The sequence below is a fragment of the Alligator sinensis genome, unplaced genomic scaffold (genome assembly GCF_000455745.1).
Source record: "Alligator sinensis unplaced genomic scaffold, ASM45574v1 scaffold246_1, whole genome shotgun sequence".
NCBI classification, from domain to species: domain Eukaryota; kingdom Metazoa; phylum Chordata; order Crocodylia; family Alligatoridae; genus Alligator; species Alligator sinensis.
In genome coordinates this window covers 937,024-957,540 of record NW_005842367.1, presented here as the reverse complement: position 1 = coordinate 957,540, position 20,517 = coordinate 937,024, and the positions used below count along the sequence as shown (strand labels likewise).

Genomic DNA, 20,517 nt, shown 5'->3' with positions numbered 1-20,517 from the left:
GGAAAGAAAGGAACCAAAGGGCAAAACCTCTGGGGTTACTTCAAATAAGAGGCATTTGATCTGAAATTGTAGATCTTCCTAATTTTAAGGCTGTGAATTTTTAAAAGTGACTAGGATCATTGCATTATTTGATATATTCAGCAATGTTACTTCTTCAAAAGTTTTGTTTATATCCCTGCACCCCCAAGGAGTAGTTCAGTGTACAGGTTTGAGATACTTTTTCCTTCCACCATAGAGGTGACAGTTCTCAATCCAAAAAAACATTTTATAGTTAAATTTTTTAAATTAAAATGTAACCTGTAGTCTTGGACCTTAAGCTGAATTGTGAAAGAGTAGTGGAAGTAGAAAGTATATATTTTTCCAGTAAAAATAAGTATCTTAATGATGCTATTCTTATTTTGAGTTTTCATTTTTTTCTGTTGCCAGATAAGTGTGGTTGTTGGCAAGAAAACATTGTTTCTTTTTAATTTGAATGATCCTGATAACCCAATTGATCTGGAATTTCAGCAGCGTTATGGCAACATTGTGACTTATAGATGGTGAGCCAGCGATAATATCCTAATGCATGTTTTATCTTTTAACACTTTGGGCAATTATTTTAACACCGGTATAACACTGTCACACCAAGATGTTTTATTAACACGATATTCTTTTCTAACTAAGGGCATGTATAATTTATAATGACTTTAATTTGAAAATCCTGTTACTTAAAGAGCAGTATTGTCTAAATGAAATGAGAGACTTGGTGCTACACTTGTTCACACATACTACCAGAAGGACATGCTTACTAAGAAAGTGAAATTGGGGGCCTTGCAGCATGGTTTCTGTTTGGATGAGAAGCTGGTGAGACAGTCTTTCTGTATTATTAATGTAACCTGCTCTCTTCCTGAATAACAGTAAGAGGATGCAGTAGGTAGGCAGTCCTCTTGAAAAAAAGGCCTAGAGCATGCTTCAAAAGCTGCTGGCTACCTCCCTCCTGTTTTAGTTGTTACATTGGAGTTTCTTCCATTTATCCAGATAGCATAGAACCAACATCTGTACCCAGCACTTGGAATCTCTAGGGAATTGTGTAGCTGTCTTTTCTTACCTTATGGACAGATGGAGGCTAAGGTGGCATGGGCACCAAGATACAAAGTTGACAGCCTAGAGGTCACAAGTTCAAGGCCGTAGAGGAAGTGCTCACAACATGGCCCTGTTACATTCCAACAAGTCTGTGAACTACACTAAATACCTTGTTACACAAGAACATAAAGAAAGGAAAGGAAAGGTTCCTGAGTTATAACAACCCTGTATTGTTGTCCTTAATATGAAAAGTAGCTAAGCAGTCTAATTACAAATATACACAGCAAGCTTCTGAGGGTTTCTTATATTCATACAATTATATATGTGCATATTTACAAGGTCATGTCCATTTTGCTTTAATATAGCTGAATCTGGAAGGCTTCTCTCCTAAAGAGACTTAGTATGACAGTGATGCTATATTAGATTGACTCCTAGTCATGAGTAAAGTTCAATTATAATATTGAAAACAAGGAATATTTGTCTATAAATGTTGTGGCACAGGGTTTTTTTTAATTCTGCTAAGTATATTTTGGTTATTTTTTCCTGCAATGATGACCTCATTGTGGAAAACAGACATTACAGCCCAAGAACAATTTTTTTGTGTGTGTTCTCCATGAGGAGTTTAAATCCTGACCTTCATGTTGCACTGCTGTTTGTGAAGTCCAGTTCCCAGTCATCTCTCTTATTTGTTCTTTTTGTTATAGGTATGGCGATGGCTACATTATGATTGGCTTCTCTCGTGGCTGTTTTGTGGTCATTTCTACACACATTCGAGAAATTGGTCAAGAGATCTTTCAAACTTGCAACCATAAGGATAATCTAACCAGCATTGCAGTATCACAGTCACTAAATAAAGCTGCATCATGTGGAGACAACTGGTAGGTCACACTATTTATGCAAAAAAATTCTGAAATAGAAAGTGGCTTAAAGTGAATACTAACATTTATTCATTATCACTTTTGATATTTTTTGCTCTTTTGTTGACACGATGCCTAAGTACTAAAGCATCAGCAAAACATTTTTGTTGCTGTGAGGTGCACATTTCCCAACAATCTTCTCACTAGCAGTAGGAGACAGTGTTCAAATAATTTCTCTTTGATGCTACTTACATAATTTGATCTATCTGTTGAACACTAGACATGTGTTCCACAAGTTTTTGTGTAACATTGGATATATTAGCGTGGTGTGAAAATGCCCATGCTCAGATACAGGAATTAGTCTAGCCAGGGCCAATGGAGTCTAATATAGGTTAACTTACCTTCATATAAAGAACTTTATAGAAGTGTAACTTTACCCCCAGTTAGGTCTCCTACTAGTTTTAACTAGGTCAGTTTCTAAAGAGTGATAAAGTATGTCCATTGTAGTACAGCATAGAGATACCAAAGATGGCTTCCTAGAAGAGTGCATCAGCCTACATAGAGCTTTGCTGCTTCTGGTACTAGAGCTCTAACTCTTTATGGCTACAGTTGCAACAGTGTAAAGATGCTTGTATTGGTGAAGCTAAATTAGCAGCCACCAGCTATATGGACAGGTATGCAGGCTGGTATACAGGTGTAACTGGGAATTTGGGTGAAATGTTCAACTTCAGCTATATCAAATTTTTAAGCCTCATACAGAACTATAAAAATAGTGGGCAGATATTTCTTTATTATCCCATGCCAAAAATAGACTACTTAGCTGATAGTAAAATCTATAAAGCATTTAGCATGCCGAGAATCTCAATTCCTTCTACAGGACTGCATAGACTCATCTGGTGTCAGTGGCCCCTACCCTGGCATTTTGTGGTATCTCCTTTGTGTTGGTTACAGGTTAGCTAATAATGCAACATATAAAACTTGCTTAGGCAATCCCCACCACATAGATATAGCTGCTCTATTGTCTCTTCAGATTTCCAACACACCTTGGAAATCCCTTGGGCATTTATGAAAGATCACCTCCTTTTGATCCTTTTTTTATCTGAGAGACTGTGTCAAGGGCTTCATATTTCATAGATTTCATAGACATTAGGGCTGGAAGGGACCTTGAAGATCATCAGGTCCAGCCCCCTGCCCCAGGGGCAGGAAGTTAGCTCAGGTCAAAGGATCCCAGCAAGATAAGCATCCAAACATTTCTTGAATGAGTCCAGAGTTGGTGCCTGTACCACTTCTGGAGGGAGTCTGTTCCAGGCCTTGGGGGCTTGGATAGTAAAGAAGTTTTTTCTTATGTCCAGCCTAAAACAGTCATGGAGGAATTTAGGACCATTGGTCCTTGTTATCCCTTGGGGCGCTCTGGTGAACAGACATTCCCCTAGATCCTGATGCACACCCCTTACGTACTTATAGGCAGCCACCAGGTCACCCCTGAGTCTGCACTTTTCCACGCTGAAGAGTCCCGTGGCTTTCAGCCTCTCATAAGGCCTTTTCTCTTGCCCTCTGATCATGTGTGTGGCTCTCCTCTGGACTCTCTCAAGCTTCTCCACATCCTTTTTGAATTGTGGAGCCCAGAATTGGATGCATTACTCCAGCTGCGGCTTATCAAGGCCGAGTACAGCGGGAGGATGACATCCTGAGATTTACTTGAGAAGCATCTATGGATGCAAGCCAGGGTTTTGTTTGCTTTACTAGCTGCGACATCACATTGGTGGCTCATGTTTCATCTTGTGGTCAATCATGACCCCCAAGTTTCTTTCAGCTGTGGTGCTAGCAAATGTAGCACTGCCGAGCTTATAAGCGTGCTGTGGGGTTCCCCCCCATGATGTCCCCTGTGCCACGTTCTTCACGTATTTTAACCCAGAGGGACTCCAGTCGTCCTCCCTCGGTGCCAATGGCAATTTGCAGGGACGTGTAGCTTTCCTTGACACAGAGAGCTACACCCCCACCCCATTTATCTACACAATCTCTCCTGTACAGGGTATAGCCGTCTAGGGTATAGCCCGTCATAGGTGGAGTCCCACCAGGTCTCCGTTATCCCTAAGAGATCGTAGTCTTTCTTGCTTAGCAGGAGGACCAGTTCCTCCTGTTTGTTCCCCAAGCTCCTGGTATTGGTGTACAGACACAAGTGTCCCATTGGAAGCCCTAGGCTTCCTTGCACTCCCAGGCAGACACCATTCCAGGGCTGGTGTAGTTGTGGATTCCCTTGGGTGCCATAAAATCTGCTGGTTATGCAGTAGTTGCCTCGTCGGCATGCACGGTTATCCACCCATGCCCCGGTGGGCTTAGTTTAAAGCCCAGTTGAGCAGATCAGCCAGTCTGGCTAAGAAGACCCTCCTCCCCAGCGGAGTGAGGTGGAGGCTGTCTCTTCCCAGCAGACCACTGCCTCTCTCACCAAAGAGCGGACTGTGATCGTGGAAGCCTGTAACAGGTCGCCCTCCCCAGTGCCATCTTTTGCCTTTTATCCACGACCTATGAGGGGCGCCCTTGAAGTCCCCTTAATGTTTCTCGTGTCCCGCTTTCTACTTTCCTGTCACGTCTTAATGGAAATATTATACAGATGTTCTTGTAAGCGAGAGACTGCCTATTGTATTTTGTATGTTGGGGTTCTCAGCCACCACGGGCCTTGACCCCTGTCTTTCTCTAGCTAGGCCTCCCCGTCTAAATCCACCAGATAGGGTTGAACTCCAAGGCTCTAGCGCCTTGGTCTTGGGACTTGTTGCCCACCCACCGGCCTCACAGCCAGGGGCTGCAAGTTCAAAGCCGAGCAGCGGCCCTGAACCTCCACTGTCCCAGCCCAAAAACACACAGCTGCACTCCAGGTTCACCAGGCCACCCTGGCCTTTTATGACTGCGCCCTCTGGCGCCGGGTACTGTGCCCTTTCTGGCACCAGGGTCCCCACACTGTAGTGGGCCTCCTCCCCAATAGCCTCACCCAAACCACCGGTGTTAATCGAGCAAAATTATAAACAGTATGTCCATGGGCTATAACCGCCACCAAAAATATTTTAAAAAGGCAGCATGCCAGCTTACATTTTCACAGGGGTTTGTGCTTCTGCTTCCCATCGTCTGCTACGGTCCTTCTTCTGGGGCTGCCGCCACTTCTACAAGAGTCCTAAGTAGTTCCCCTCCTGCAGCAGCTGGACAGCTCACCAAGCCTCCCCGTGGAGCTCTTATACACACTCCTTCCCCTTTGGCTGCTGGCCCCTATTGCTGCCCAGCCCAGGGTTTTTATAGCTCTGGCCTGTCCCCTTCTGGTCACCTGACTAGCTGGCCAGGCTAAGCTTTTAACCCCCACTTTAGCAGCACGCTGTGCCCAGAAAGTTCTGGTCTTAAAGGGGCCGACCTGCTCTCTGGTAACAGGACTAGGGTTCCCTGTTATAAAGCCGAAGCCTTCTTGATGACACCAGCACTGCAGTCTCTGGTTGACTACCTCGATCCTCCTCTCCCTCCTCAGCCCATAGCCCAAAACTGGGAGGATCGAGGAAAACACCACCTGTGCCCCCAACCCTTTAAGCCCTGCTCCCAAAGCCCTGTAGCACCTCATGACCTGGCTGGGATTGCTCCGAGCCATGTCATTCGTGCCCACGTGGATAAGGAGCATAGGGTAATGGTCAGTGGGCCAGATGAGTTTTGGGATCCTCTTGGCTACGTCCCAGATACAGGCTCCAGGAAGCAGCAGACCTCCTGGGCTAAGGGGGCAGGGTGGCAGATTGCGCCCTCAGGAGGAAGTCTCCCACAACAACCACTCTACAAGTGGCCTTAGGTAGAGCAGGGACAGTGGCTGAGGATGAGCCTGTGTTGCCTGGAGGAGGTGGCAACTCTACAGGCTCTACTGGGGCTGCAAGAGGTTCATACCTGTTGCAAAGCCCCAGAGGGGCGAGGACCTTGGTGCAGCTGGCCTTGGGGCCACTGGCCACCTTGGTCCAACCCCCTGGCTGGACAGTGTGGGAGATCCCCAAGTCCTCCCTTGTCCTGGAAGATGACCTTGGTCTACCCTCCGCCTCCAGGGGGTGATGCCTAGATCCTATATAATTATTGTCATATATATAAGTTATATCAGAGTGCATACCTCAATATTCATCTTAAGATCAGTTGAAGACTGAGAAGTTGTCTCCTATTTCTGCCAAGTTACACAGTTTGGTTCAATAGAAGATATTGTTTAATTTTACTAATATCTCTGTCCTATACCTGGGCCATCACTGCTACAACACTGCTAGATTGATGGTGTCTGTTTTCAAATGGGAAACCTACACTGCTTTATATTGTCCCTTTTAGTACTTTTTGTTTGTTTGTTTGTTTCCATAGTAAGTCTGTCTCCTTTGTTTATTTTTCAGTTCATGATGATTAAAGTAATAGAACTAAAAGTTACTGTATTTTGTTTTAGCATTAAGATCCGTGACCTGGCAGATCTGAAAGAAATGTATGCTATAATAAATCTGGATGATGAAAATAAAGGTATGAAAATGTTTCTCAATCTAGTATGTATTTTGTCAAGTCATGTAAGCCGCTTATCACATAAACAATTTTGATATTCAGTAGATATTAAAGAGTATTTATTAGAAGTACACCGATACGTCGGTCCAATATCAGATTGGTACTGATATAAAGAAAATTGTTTATAGCAGATATCGGCCCGATAATTTGGCCAATAAATGCCCATGCTGCGCTGAGCTTGTGCACAGCATGGAGCAGAGTCAGTAGCGTGGAGAGCTGCCTCCAGCTGGTAAGTCAGAAGGGGCATTGGAAGGCAGACCACTGCCCTCTGTGGTGAAGGAAGAGACGAGGACAGGCGCTGCCCAGCCTGGGAGCAGGGGGGTCACAGGATGGAGCCACGGCTCATGGGGTGAGGACAGCTCCCGCTGCTGCTTGTGCTCCAGGAGGGCATGTGGCGCCAGATCTGCACGGGGCAGGATACAGCTGCAGGGTAGAGCCGTGGCTTTTCCCAGCACTTGGGTGGAGGCGGAGTGTTCAGCCGGGGCTGCACTTGGCTGTGTGGTGCTAGGACTGGAGCTGCAGTGAAATTTGGGGTGGCTGCAGCCTCCTCCCAGTGCCACTGGAGCTCGTTTCAAGCCGAGGCTCCAGCAAGAAAAGCCCTGCACAGCGCCAGCTCTGGCTCCACCCCACAGTGGCAGCCCACCCTGCACTGCACAGACCTGGTTGCACCTGTCCCATCCTCCCTTTGTCCTCCCGGGGTACAGGCAGCAGCAGGAGTTGCCCCCACCCCACAAGCCGCAGTTCCATCCCATGCACCCCTCGCCCCGGCTGGGCAGCACCTGTCCTGTCCCCTCCCTCACCATGGGGGCATTGATCTGCCCCGCCATGCCCCTTCTCTCCTCCCTCCCCTTTTACCACACCAGACTTACCATCTGATGGCAGCTGTATCAAATATCGGATTAGTATTGGCCAATATGCCTCCTTAAATATCGGCTATCGGTATCAGCCCCCAAACTCTGTTGGTGCACCCCTGGTATTCATTAAGCTTTCTGAACATGGGTATTATGGTTCACTCCCTCTTGTCTGACATGTATATGTTTTGATGTGTTCATTGAGCAAATTGGGCACTTGCTACATCTTAACTTTTTTTTAAACAAAATTGTGAGCAGGATGAGCAATCTTATCATCGTCTCTCCTCTGTACTTGCCTGCCACAACTTGGATTGGGAAGAAAAGAAAGGAGATCAGCATTCTTTGATGTTTAGGATAGATAAGTGCCACCCCAGTGTTAAAGCTCACAGTGCTAGTTTATTTCCAAAATAAAAGTGATACAGCTATAGCAATCTCACCAATTACTTCATTAGCGAGGGAAGCCAGTGTTACAAATGAGAAATCTCTGAGCTGGATACTTTGCAACTACTTTGCAAACAATCTCTGCCGCTAATTAGTTCATTAGCGGTATGTGCTTCCCGTGTTTCTTCCTCTCCACCGGAATCTTTTGCTGGGAGCGATCTCCAGCTGCTCTCTCCCAAACAGTCTCTCCGTTTTCACTCCTACCCCAACCCCGCAACTTATCCAAGGGGCGCACATTCTCTCTCTCTCTCTCTCTCCCTCTCTCTCTCTCTCTCTCGGTTCCTGGCATCCACCTTCCGGTGCCTCAGGATCTTCCCGCACTCACCAGTGCAACTGAGATTCTCCAAAAGCAATCTCCCTCTAAGACTGACCTGCCACTGTTCCTGGAGTCCCACACCTCTGGCGTTCTTCTGGATTGCAGGTCTGGCTTCTTCTTTCCCCTCTAAAGTCTCCGTCATTCCTCGTTCGTCTTCTTGCACCCGAAGGCAAACAGTCGCTCCCCACCGCCTACTTTTATGCTGGTTTTCGCGGTCTAATTGCCCAATCCTGTCTCGGGTGCGTGCTTTCTTCCACCTGACAGGGTTCGTTGTCAGGTCAATCCTGCCCGACTTTGTCTAAGTAACAGGACTCCTGCCTGAGTCCTTGTTACAAAAATATTTAAAAATACTGTTTTTCAGACTAGTTGTTTTATAGATTCGTAGATTATAGAGTCGGAAGGGACCCACTGGATCACTGTGTCCGACCCCCTGCCCCTGGCAGGAAAAAAGACCGAGGTCAGACGACCCCAGCCAGGTGATTGTCATGTCTCCTCTTGAAGACCTCCAAGTTTGGTGATAGGACCACCTCTCTTGGAAGCCCATTCCAGACTCGCCACCCTTATTGTAAAAAAATTCTTCCTAATGTCTAACCTAAATCTACTCTCCAGTAGTTTGCACCCATTATTCCTAGTTACTCCCTGGGGCGCTCTGGTGAACAACGCATCCCCGATTCCCTGCTGTCCTCCCTGATAAATTTACAGGCGGCTACAAGGTCACCCCTCAGCCGTCTTTTGTATAGGCTGAAGAGATTCAGATCTCTCTATCTCTCCTCATAGGGTCTTTCACGGAGACCACTAATCATGCGAGTGGCCTTCCTCTGAACCCTCTCCAGATCCTCCGTGTCCCTCTTGAAATGTGGTGCCCAAAACTGGACACAGTACTCCAACTGTGGCCTGACCAATGCCACATAGAGGGGGAGCATCACCTCCCTCGATCTGTTAGTCATGCATCTGCTAATACACAACAAGGTGCGATTGAATTTGTTGATGGCCTCGTTGCACTGCCGGCTCATGTTCACCTTGGAGTCAACTATGACTCCAAGATCTCTCTGAGCTGCTGAGGAGGACATCCCCCAACCTGTAGGTGTGCTGGGGATTCCTCCTTCCTAGGCGGAGTGCCTTACATTTATCTTTGTTGAATTGCATCCTATTACTTTCCACCCACTGATCTAACCTGTCCAGGTCAGCCTGTAACTGCTCCCTGCCCTCTGGTGAATTCACTTTTCCCCATAGTTTGGTATCATCCGCAAACTTGGAGAAGGTGCTCACCACACCCTCGTCCAAATCGCTGATGAAGATATTAAATAACACTGGTCCAAGGACCAAACCCTGCGGGACCCCACTGCCCGCCTCCTTCCAGGCCGGGAATGACCCATCAACCACCACTCTCTGGGTGTGGTCCCTAAGCCAGGTAGGCACCCACCTGACTGTGTAGGCATCCACTCCAGAGCCCGTTAGCTTCCCTTTAAGAATAGGATGCGAAACTGTGTTGAAGGCCTTCCTAAAATTGGCCTCCACTCCTGTGTCCAGGCAGTATGTGACCTGGTCATAAAAGGCTATACAGTTTGTCAGGCAGGATCTACCTGTGACAAACCCGTGATGGTTTGCATTCAGCATTTCCCCTGCTGAGCTTTCACAAATACGCTCGTTGATTTTTTTCTAGTATTTTCCCAAGGATAGAGGTAAGACTTACTGGCCTAAAGTTACCTGGCTCCTCCCTTCTCCCCTTCTTAAAAATGGGCACCACATTGGCCTTTTTCCAGTCCTCAGGGACCTGTCCGGAGCACCATGAGAGCTCAAACAGTCGTGCCAGTGGCTCAGCAATGTTATTTGCTGTTTCTGAATTTGTAGTGTATTCAGATTATTAAGTTAATATGTTTATTTTATTTTATTCGTATTTTTATGTTCTTTGTTTTGCTTTTGAGTGGCTTGTTCTTGTGGTAAGTGCAGATATCAAGTCTGTTCTCATCCTGACTTGCAGTGTGTGTATATGTGACTTTCACAGCATTGAGGAAAAGACTGTATCTCTAGAGTAGCAGGTGCTGGGCATTGTTACTTCTTGTTTCGATGTTTAATTCATTTATTGTGGAGTTGTGCTATTTACAATTAAACAAATACTAATATTTGTATTACTTGCATTGTTATCATCATTCTAATATTGCTTGTATTGTTATCATCATTCTAATATTCACTAATGAATTACTTAAAAAAAGGATGTGGAAAAATGTTTATTGACTTATGAAATTCTGATGCTATTGCAGTCTAAAACAGTACAATTTTTTTCTTGATTTCAGTAACAATCAAGAAACTTTTTTGTAAAAGCTCTTCAATATTTTAGGTCTAGATCAACTGGCATGGACAGATGATGGGCAGTTGCTGGCAGTGTCTACGCAAAGGGGATCCCTCCATGTCTTCTTGACAAAACTTCCAATCCTGGGAGATTCTTACAGCACACGGATTGCATATCTCACTTCTCTTCTTGAAGTTACTGTAGCCAATCATGTAGAAAAGGTGCGCTAGTCTAGTTGTTTAAAAATTGCATCTAAATAAAGCTAAAAAAATAAGTAGTCCAATATTATAACATAATGAATGAGGAATATTATTATAATATTTCATGCAGGAGCTACCAATCACAGTTTCTGTTGAAGTGGAGCCTAACTTTGTGGCTGTTGGCCTCTGTCATTTGGCAGTTGGAATGAACAATCGGGCTTGGTTTTATTCACTTGCAGAAGATAGTAAGTATAAATTTAGTTCTCTTATTTTGGAGTAGCATCATCACTATGTGCTAAATACATGACTTTTATAAAACTGGTGTGGGGTTTAAATATTCTAATCATCAAAAAGCTGTCATTGGGACACCAAAATATAGGAGTGGACATTGGATTTCCAGTACTTGAATCTCCTGGCACTAAAGCATTGTAGAAGCAGTCAAAACAGAAATTCAGTTTAAGTGGTTAGTTATGAGATAGGAAGCCCTCTTTATTTGGGTCATTATCAGATCAAACTCAGCCTATGATGCTGACTGAAAATTATTACAAACTGAAGGATTTTTTTTTGCTTCTGTGACATTAGTCAATAGCCCCATTCTATACTGATATTTTTACCAGAGTTGTATTAGTACTAATGACTAAATTACTCTCAGTTCTCTAGAGATATAGAATAGAATTTATGAGAGAGTAGAGAAGATTCTGCTACCCCTGTTATTAGGTAGTGGCTATAAGTGTCCATGTATCTCAATTTAGAACTTTTTGTGAATAAAATTACTCAAAAAATGGGGGAAAAAAATCCAGCATTAGTCAAATTAACAAGTGAGATTTTGCTTGGAAGGAGAAGATCACTTTAATCTAGGGGTGCTCAACCTTTTCGCTTAGTCAGCTTGATCCAGCTCCTGGGGCTGATATGGCAAGGCCCTACCTGGCTGTGTGGAGGGGGCTGGGGGAGGGGTGTGGCCCAACCCCGATCCAGCCCTGTGGAGGGAAGGGGGTGGTCCAGCCCCAACCAAGCCACATGGAGGGAAGGGGGTGATCCAGCCCGCAGGGGGAAGAGGGTGTAGCCCAGCCCCCTGGGGAAAGGGGTGTGGCCCAGTCCCTACCCAGCAGCACAGAGAGAAGGGGGCATGATTTGGCCCTGATCTGGCTGTGCTGGGAGAAGGGGTATGGGAATTTGGCAGCAGGAAGAGCAGCCAGTACTTCCCTGCTACCAAATTTCTGAATCTGTAGGGAGGCACATAGGCCACATGCAGTGGTTTGGCAGGCCACATTTGGACCCATGAGCTGGAGGTTGAGCACCCCTGCTCTAATCCTTTGCAGTCTTAAGGGTGAAAATACTTCCTCATAATCTCTTTCCTGTAGGGAACTCCTTCTCACCTTCTGCATGTACTGACTCATACCATTTTAGACAATTATATGTTATACAGATGGCTAGTGAAGACACAAGAACATAGGTAACTCTCTTTTTCCCCCTTAAATTTGGTAGGTGTAAAAAAACTTAAAGACATGGAGTATCTCGGGACAGTAGCCAGTATGAGTCTTAATTCTGACTATGCTGCTGCACTCTTTGAGGGTAAAGTCCAGTTGCATATGGTAAGTACACTGAAGGTTTTGAGATACAAGAATTCAGCTGAACTCAGGTAGTGGTAGAGTGAGGAAGAAATTGAATGAGTCAAAATAATAATAATCTTGGAATAAGAGTAGAAACGAGGTGCTGAGTAGATGCAGTTGACAGAAGAGGCCAAAGAGAGCTTTAATAGAGAACATGAAAACAGTTGAATTTCTGGGAACTTTTAAAAAAATATACATTCTGTATTCAAGTAGCAGTCGCAGAGAAGAAAATTCTTTGTTCTTGGCTATTCAACAAGCTGTGTGTATATGCTCTTGTGGGAACTTGCAGGGAATGGGGAGTGGTTTGTAAGTAATATATGTGAAAGGGCAATTCTGAGCTAGGTGTAGCAACCAGTGTTTCATCTTATTCACTTATTTTGTACAGGCAAAACCTATTAATATCTCATTAAGCATGGTGCAGTTCAACTTCCTTTACTCCTTATGCTTTAGATAGAAGGTGAAGGTTTGGATGACCAAGAAGAGCGAGAGACTCGACTCTTCCCAGCAGTAGAAGATAAATGTCGAATCTTGTGTCATGCTTTAACTGGTGATTTTCTCATTTATGGTACAGATGTAAGTGTTTTTCCTATTTCATATCTTCTTTAATGCAATAAGTTTCTTGTTTGATTTACTTGTTCATTATATCATAGACATAATTTGTAAGGCTCTGATACAGGGGTGTAGGTTGTAAGGCTCTGATATGCAGTCTCCCCGAAAACACTCTGTTTAACCGTGTTTAAGCAAATGGGGACAAAATTAAAGCCAACTTCCTTCATTATTTACACCTACATGAAATAAAGTAGTACTGGCAGATTACAGTGATGTGTAATCATTTAAATTTGTATCCAAAGTCAGCATTTTAAGTCAAGTCTTGGGTTTTTTTCCCTTTTTTTCTGAGGTGCTACTAAATATTTAAGGCAGCAGTAAACAACCAACCTTTTAAGGCTGTCAGGGGGTTGACCCATTTGGGGTCAGAGGCAGATGGTTGGGCACTAGGACCAAGGCACCACTAGCACTTTTCCCTGCAGCAGCATTCATATGCTGCTCCTAGACAAGGTTTTAATCAGTTTGGTAAAAATGCCAAGTTTTAGGTTTTTCTAAATTTTGAAGTGCTTTTATAGCCCTTCTTGTATAGAAGTAGCCCCAGCTAGTGGTCAGCAGAAGACAGACAAAATCTGTTCTGCTCCTTTGCTCTACTAAAATGCATTAAAAAGCATTTTTGCCTTTTTGCTTACAGGGAAAAAGCTCCAGTTTCTCTTGCCTTTCCTCAGAATAGCTGCCAGTAGGGAAAAGAAGATTATAAAAAATTATAATCTTTTTTCAACATTCCCCATGCTCAGCACCCAAGGAATGGACAGATTGAAGTAGGGGTGGCAGTCTCATTCCATCAAAATTGGTCACCCAAAGAATGTATAGTCTAGTAACTCATTTATTACCACTATTATGATTATTCTATTATTTATTATTAGACTGGTGTTATTCATTATTTCTACATTGAAGACTGGAAGTATGTGAATGAATATCGGCATACTGTCAGTGTGAGAAAAATCTTTCCAGACCCGAATGGAACCAGATTGGTTTTCATTGATGACAAAGGTGACGGCTTTGTCTATTGCCCAGTAAGTCAATTCAGGGTCTTCGAGGCATTTATATTTACCAGCAGAGTTCGCTGTCAACTGTTCTCCTGTACAGTGTGTTTTATCAGAATAAATATTCATCAGTTGGTTGAATCATCATATTGGATCAAACAGTTTCCAGTAGTAGAATGTGTGAAAAATTTTCAATGGAAGTTCAAAAATACATAATTATGGAGTAGACTGCCCATGCAGGAAATTTCTTCGTAATCCCAGGCATTTGGTAATTGAGTTATACACTTTATGTATCTTAAAATTGCTTTATTCTTCTTAAAGTAACTCTAGATTTTTTCCATTATCCTTGTTAATATCTAGTGCTTTAATCCTATTACATTCGTTGGCACTCCTTTGTGTTGTGTACTTTTAAAAAAAAAAAAAAAAGGAAGTTCTTGTATCACTTTTAAATGTTGTACCTTTCCATTTAATTGCATGTCCCCTTGTTTTCCTGTTATAAGAAAAGTAAAAAAGAGAATCCAGTTTTCCTCTCAATATTGTTTTTACAAATTATCTCTTCTCTAAATCGTTCTATTATTCACAGCTTCTCATCAGAAAATTTGTCATGTTTCTTGTAATTTTTATCACCCATCAGGCAACTACTATATTCTTGTTACGTTTTTTTGGAGATAGGTGATAAGTCTATTGCAATATTCAGTGTGTCACATGCACTTTCCATTTCTTAAATAATTTCATATTATTTTTTGTAGGTAAATGATGGTGTGTATGAAATTCCAAATTTTGCACCAACTATTAAAGGTGTCCTCTGGGAAAACTGGCCAACAGATAAAGGTGTATTTGCTGCTTATGATGATGATAAAGTGTATACTTATGTTTTTCATAAGGATAGTATACAAGGTACTGTAAAGATTTTAATTCTGTGAGCCATTTAACATTTCATACTAAATTGAAATGTACAATATGTCTGGTTCTTCAATAATGTTCAGCATTGCCATTTAATTCAAACTGGGCACATCTACACATGCAATTAAACATTCAACAATAAACTTTGGCACATACCTTTCCAGAATTTATTGATCCTGGGTGCTGCATTTGAATTTGCACCCAGGGCCACAGCACATTGAGCCAAGTCAGAGCAGCCCCAGGTGGCAGGAAGCCTGGAGGGTCAGCCTGCCAGCCCAAGGCACTCGGTATGCTCCGGAGGAGCTGGCTGGGGCTTGAGGGTAGTTCAGCGTGAGGCTAGCTGACAGGCAGCCTCCACACTGAAGCATCCTTATGCCTCAGCCAGCCCTATCAGCGTCTACACATGTGTTGATACAGAGTAAAAAAACTCTGCTATAAGATAGTACTTGTGTTTTACAAGTACTAACCTACAGCAGAGTTCATTAGTTTTTGCCATCCTAATAATACTGCATGTTTAGATGCCGGGATGTTTACTACAGACCTAATTGGGCAACTTTGCAGTAAATGTCTCATGTAGACACAGTCAGTCACATGAATTTGGTACATATAGAAATGAACAATAAGGATTACTGTTGGTAAGTGTAACTAGCCATATAGAAGGCAATTGCTGTGTAGGTTTTCCTACACAACTCCACCAAAACATTTCAGTCTTCAGTTGCATGTTTCCTATTTTAGTCTTTGGCCTACACACTCCTACTTGCATTGGTTTTTTTTTTCTCTTTTCGGTAACATAGACACATCTTTGCTCAAAATGAATAGCAAGACTTATGTTTCCTTTTCATTTTCTTTTTAGCCAGAATTTTAATCAGGCCTTCTGATGAGTCATACAAATTACCATTATTCATCCAGTTGGTCATATAGTCCACATGCCTGCTAGTAAAGGGTACTTTCATTTGTTTGTTTATGATCCATTGGAGAACCATTCTTTAATAGCACTTGCCATATGGTATTCACTGTATCTTTAATGTTTGCCTAAACCTTAAAGCCTCTCAATTCAAGGTTTATGTAAAGTTACTTTTAATTTTGCTAAATAAATATAAAGTCAAATACATACCATAACTAATGAAAACCAAAATTAGAGATCTTACGTAGTTCTGCCTGACACTAATGTATAGTGTTGCTATTATGCTAACGATGAAAAGAACAAGTTCATTGAGTTTTCAGAATAAAATTCCTTCAGTGTTATATTTCCTAGCCTTTCAAAGTGACTGCCTGCTAAACATTTTACAGTATAAGGGTCTTGTTAAATAATTTCGTTTTGTTTTTTTCCTAATACAGGGTCCAAAGTTATTTTGGCAGGTGGCACCAAAGTTCCTTTTTCCCATAAACCACTGCTGTTGTATAATGGAGAATTAACTTGTCAGACTCAAAGCGGGAAAACAAACAATATCTTTCTTAGTACTCATAGTTTCCTTAGAAATTTGAAAGACAGTGGACCGAATGAGCTGAAACAAATGCTATCTCAGACTTTAATGCTGAAAAGGTAGGTCTACTTTTTAATTATATGTGGTTAATTACTTGTTTTCTTTTCCATCTATAGATCAATACAGCATTCTAAAAATATCATGCTGATTATTGATAAAGTTACATTGAACTATTGGGCCAGGTAATTGGTTGTCCATATAGATTAAGCAATAACAAATGATCCAGTACTAATTTTTCTTTATTGCAAGCAAAGAACTATTTATTTTCAAGAACTGTTCTGAGTTCCATGACATCTCCCCCCAAAAGTGGTTGAAGATGTCTCTTAGTTCCCAGTCTAGTGAATCAACCAAGAACCAGTACAGTGGAGAGGTAGTCAAAAGGTCCAGAGTAGGCCTAGGAAACAATGGCTTGCTGAAGGGGAGTTAAGGGGTCACCTGGAACAAAGTGTAAACCAATAGATCTGTGTGAATTTCCCTTCTTCCTGCCATAGGATCCTCCAGTAGTCCTCTGTGACCTACATATCGCCAATCCCCAAGTGACGTCCACTTTAGGATAAGTTAGTTTTCTTAAGGTTTATATAAAAACAAAAACAAATCTAAGAGTAGATAACTCTCTGTACAATCATTGTTTTTAACTCTGTGTTTCTCCCTGAATAGGTTTTCTGAAGCATGGGAGGTTTGCAAACTTCTGAATAACCAGTCGGGTTGGAATGAGCTTGCGAGAGCTTGCTTGCATCACATGGAGGTAGAATTTGCAATACGAGTCTATCGCACAATTAGAAATGTTGGAATGGTGATGTCACTAGAGCAAATAAAGGTAAAATATAAAAGTAGCAGTCGCACATTTTTGTTTAAAAAAAAAAAAGAAAAATTAAGTTTTTAATTTACCTTTAAGATTGTTGGAATTGGTTTTTGGGATTTTTTTTTTTTTTTAAATCAAAGCCAGATTTATTTTAAAAGTCTATCTTAAAGGAAAAATAAGTAAGTAATGGGGAGAAATGATTTCTCTGGGCATTCTACATACTCAAGTAAGTACTAAATATTTCACTATGATACCTACTCAGCTAGGTCATTTGCATCAGCATTTTAATACTAACCGGTTTTCCATATATTTTTCGACTGTTTCTTAACCGTTAAAAATTTGATTTTATACCAAATATGAGCTAACATATAAATGAGGTTTTGGTAATTCCTGAGATTAGGAGAACTTTTTGTATTGGATTGCCATATACTGAGAAGGAAAAATCACACACAAAGTATGAACAGATTAAACAAATTACACTTCAAAAGGTGGGAGGAGACTTTGCATGTCAGACTGTCTGCCTAGCTGTTTTGTCTATGAGTTCTACCCCAGTTTAGTGGGTAGAGCAGACAGGTTACCATGGGATAAAGCAGACAAATGAAGTAGTTAGTGGTCCACTTTCAGATCCACCGCAGAGCATGTGGGGTACCCCTGCCCCTGGCTCTGTGACTGGTGCCTCCTGGATCTGGGGGGTACTGAGGGTCCCCCCGTGGCCGATCACTGAGCAGGGAGGCTGTGGGGAAGGTGGGGGGGGGTCCCCCTCATGCTCAGTGGCAGACCCAGAAGTGAACCAGAAGTACTTCCAGTCCACTTCCGGGTTCACTGCTGAGCACGCGGGGGGCCCACCTATGCTCCTGTGGGATGCTCCATCTGCCTCACCATTGCAGTGTTCGCGAGCCGCACCTGGTACCTCAAGGTATATAGAAAAAATATTTAAAGCTGTCTGTGGCTGAATCGCTGATTCTCCAAACAGCATCAAATCTTCAGATTCAGATTAGGCCGAATTGAATCAGGACAGTGATCCAAATCAACAAATCGAATCACTGTCCCCAGTTCGGGCCAAATCTGAATCAAATATGGCCCTTTTCACACACCCCTACTAATTAGTGCTGTCATCAGTATCAGTATTTTCTTTCTCCTTTCTAGCTATTCTATTTTCTGGTTTTCTTTTATTCATTGTTTTAACTTTTTTACTTTTCTTTTTCCTGTGTATTAAAACCAAGCACAGAAATTACAAGCATCTTTCTAAATGTTCCCCCCCCACTTTATTTTAAAGCCCTTCACAGTGGTTGTGATGGCCCTTTTCCCAGAAAGCCAGTGTGTCAACATACTAGAAGAAAGGCTAGTGTTGACTTTTGAAACACTGACATTTGAAGTGCCACTATTTGCACAACATCTTTCATATCTACTTTTTTCAAGTGCTAGAAATCAGTTTCTTTTGACCTTGGGGTTTAACTCTGACATCCAGCTAATCAGTTATAAATTAAAATGATGTTTTTAAAAGCAAAATAACGGAATTTTTAAATATTTGCTAAGTCCAGCAAGAAGTTCTGAATATGCATCATCCCTTGATTCTCATATTTCAGAATCTTGTGGTTATATTCTGATCTCATTTGTACCAGGAGCTATTAAAGTTAATGGAGTTAGGTTGGATTAACAGTAGTGCAACTGAAATTGAGATAGAATGCCTTGATTCTGTATCTGTTAATGACTGCCAATTGTAATGCTTTCATGGAGCATACTTTCTTGTCAATTTGCCCACACCAGGGATTTATAATTCTTACAGAGGTTTTCTTCAAAACCTTACTTAATAAGAAACAAAACAGAAAAGATATAAACAGTTTGTATGTATAATTAATGTCATTTGTTGTCTGGGGAGTTGCATACAATATTTTCCATATGTTAAGTTCTTGCTTCTCTTTATTACTTTTCACTACTCTGCTGCTTTATGATTTTTTTCATATTCCAAGCATAAATTATATATAAAATGCTTTTGATTACTAGGTAAACTATTAAATGTACAGCTTATGAGCTCCTTCACATTATACACATTATACATATATTTCCTTGACAAAATAAACGCATGTATATTGTTTTTATTTTAAAATAGGTAACCTAAACATATTGTATTAACCTTAGGGTTTTTTTGCATCTTAAGATTAATAAAATATATTGATAGGAGACTAATACATTTCTACTCATTTTATATGTAGGTACTCTTTTGAAGTTTTCATGTCCCTCACCCTTTTGTCTCCATTTTTCCATTAAGATACGTGTACTGGTCAAATACATTTGCAGACCATTATTCCGTATGCATGCCATACATGTCATCATATGTATGCAGTACATGTCACAGAAGAAACAAGACATTCACAATGCAGTGTTTTGTTCTTGAGGGTTTTTTAATTATCATTTTTAGTGGGAAGATAAAGTCTGTTACCATTGTAAATATCTAATATTAACAGGTTACAGAAATGTATCTTATATATTAATATAGGAACAGTTAGAATATGTTATTCTAAATTGCTGATAGGGGAGTGTTGCAATGGTAAAAGCATTGAACATTTTTTTCCCCACAAAAATTACTATTCTAAAAGTCTTGCTTTGAATGTCTGGACCACTCATTTAAAAACTTTAATTTCCTGATGTTTAACTATTGTATTAATGCCTGGTCTTGTAACCTTTAGTCGTATAAACAGTCTTATTAACTTCAAAGGTTTTTTTCAAACGAAGGCTGTATAGCTGAGCTTTTAAATTTGTTGGGTGCTGTGTATTGGTGACAGTAGCTGTATTTTTCTATTTGATGGTAGCATTTGCTTGTATATTGAGAAGTGTCACATTTTTGGGGGAAGGTGGGAGAGAATTATAAATTATGTTATTCCATATGTTTTTTTTCTGAGTGTAGAATGATCTAGTAACACATTTCAGTAGACTATTTTTAAAGTTAGTAACAGTAACACTTTGTAATGTTAGGACTGTTGTTGCACTCATATCTGTTTCCAGGGAATAGAAGATCGCAGTCTTTTAGCAGGACATCTTGCCATGTTCACCAGTGACTTTAATCTGGCTCAGGATTTATATCTAGCATCCACCTGCCCTATTGCTGCACTTGAGGTACACTGGCAAGCTACCTAAAATTAATTGTTATATTCTCCCCCTTGTGATAATTCTGCTTAGTTGTTTGGATTTCTCTCCCATGCTCTAAATGATACGTTCTGTCAGTTGTTTAAGATAAGTGTATATTAACCTTTGTTACACTGTCATCTCTCTTAAATTTTCTACCAATATGAACATTATAATTATAACATTAAACATTTGTATCATAATTCATCATTTCACATACTTACATCACAAGATTGGTTTTCCCAGAAACTAAATGTAAATAATTTCTTTTGATAACAGATGAGAAGAGATTTGCAGCATTGGGACAGTGCATTACAGCTGGCTAGACGTTTAGCTCCAGACCAGATCCCATTCATATCAAAGGAATATGCTGTGCAGCTTGAATTTACGTATGTTTCTTCATAAAAGTATAGTATAATAATTTAGAATGACTATTCCTGC

The 20,517-nt window shown here is 41.5% G+C and overlaps 1 protein-coding gene across 7 annotated transcripts in view; it reads left to right on the top strand.

The window, feature by feature from the left end:
• WDR19 (WD repeat domain 19) overlaps nucleotides 1-20,517 on the top strand; it is a 90,164-nt gene that overhangs the window by 31,176 nt on the left and 38,471 nt on the right. For 4 of the 7 annotated variants that reach the window (XR_003095384.1, XM_014522540.2, XM_014522539.2 and 1 more), the window contains 13 exons: nucleotides 427-539; nucleotides 1,767-1,940; nucleotides 6,358-6,428; nucleotides 10,414-10,586; nucleotides 10,696-10,810; nucleotides 12,051-12,157; nucleotides 12,626-12,748; nucleotides 13,645-13,794; nucleotides 14,514-14,661; nucleotides 16,006-16,210; nucleotides 16,809-16,968; nucleotides 19,957-20,067; nucleotides 20,356-20,465. Coding sequence is in view for 6 of the 7 variants with exons in the window: in XM_014522540.2 (XP_014378026.1) it covers nucleotides 427-539; nucleotides 1,767-1,940; nucleotides 6,358-6,428; nucleotides 10,414-10,586; nucleotides 10,696-10,810; nucleotides 12,051-12,157; nucleotides 12,626-12,748; nucleotides 13,645-13,794; nucleotides 14,514-14,661; nucleotides 16,006-16,210; nucleotides 16,809-16,968; nucleotides 19,957-20,067; nucleotides 20,356-20,465 (1,760 nt within the window). In the remaining variant the exon portion in view is untranslated. The remainder of the gene's footprint in view (nucleotides 1-426; nucleotides 540-1,766; nucleotides 1,941-6,357; nucleotides 6,429-10,413; nucleotides 10,587-10,695; nucleotides 10,811-12,050; nucleotides 12,158-12,625; nucleotides 12,749-13,644; nucleotides 13,795-14,513; nucleotides 14,662-16,005; nucleotides 16,211-16,808; nucleotides 16,969-19,956; nucleotides 20,068-20,355; nucleotides 20,466-20,517) is intronic. The other 3 variants (XM_025210687.1, XM_025210686.1, XM_025210688.1) reach the window with 3 other exon arrangements.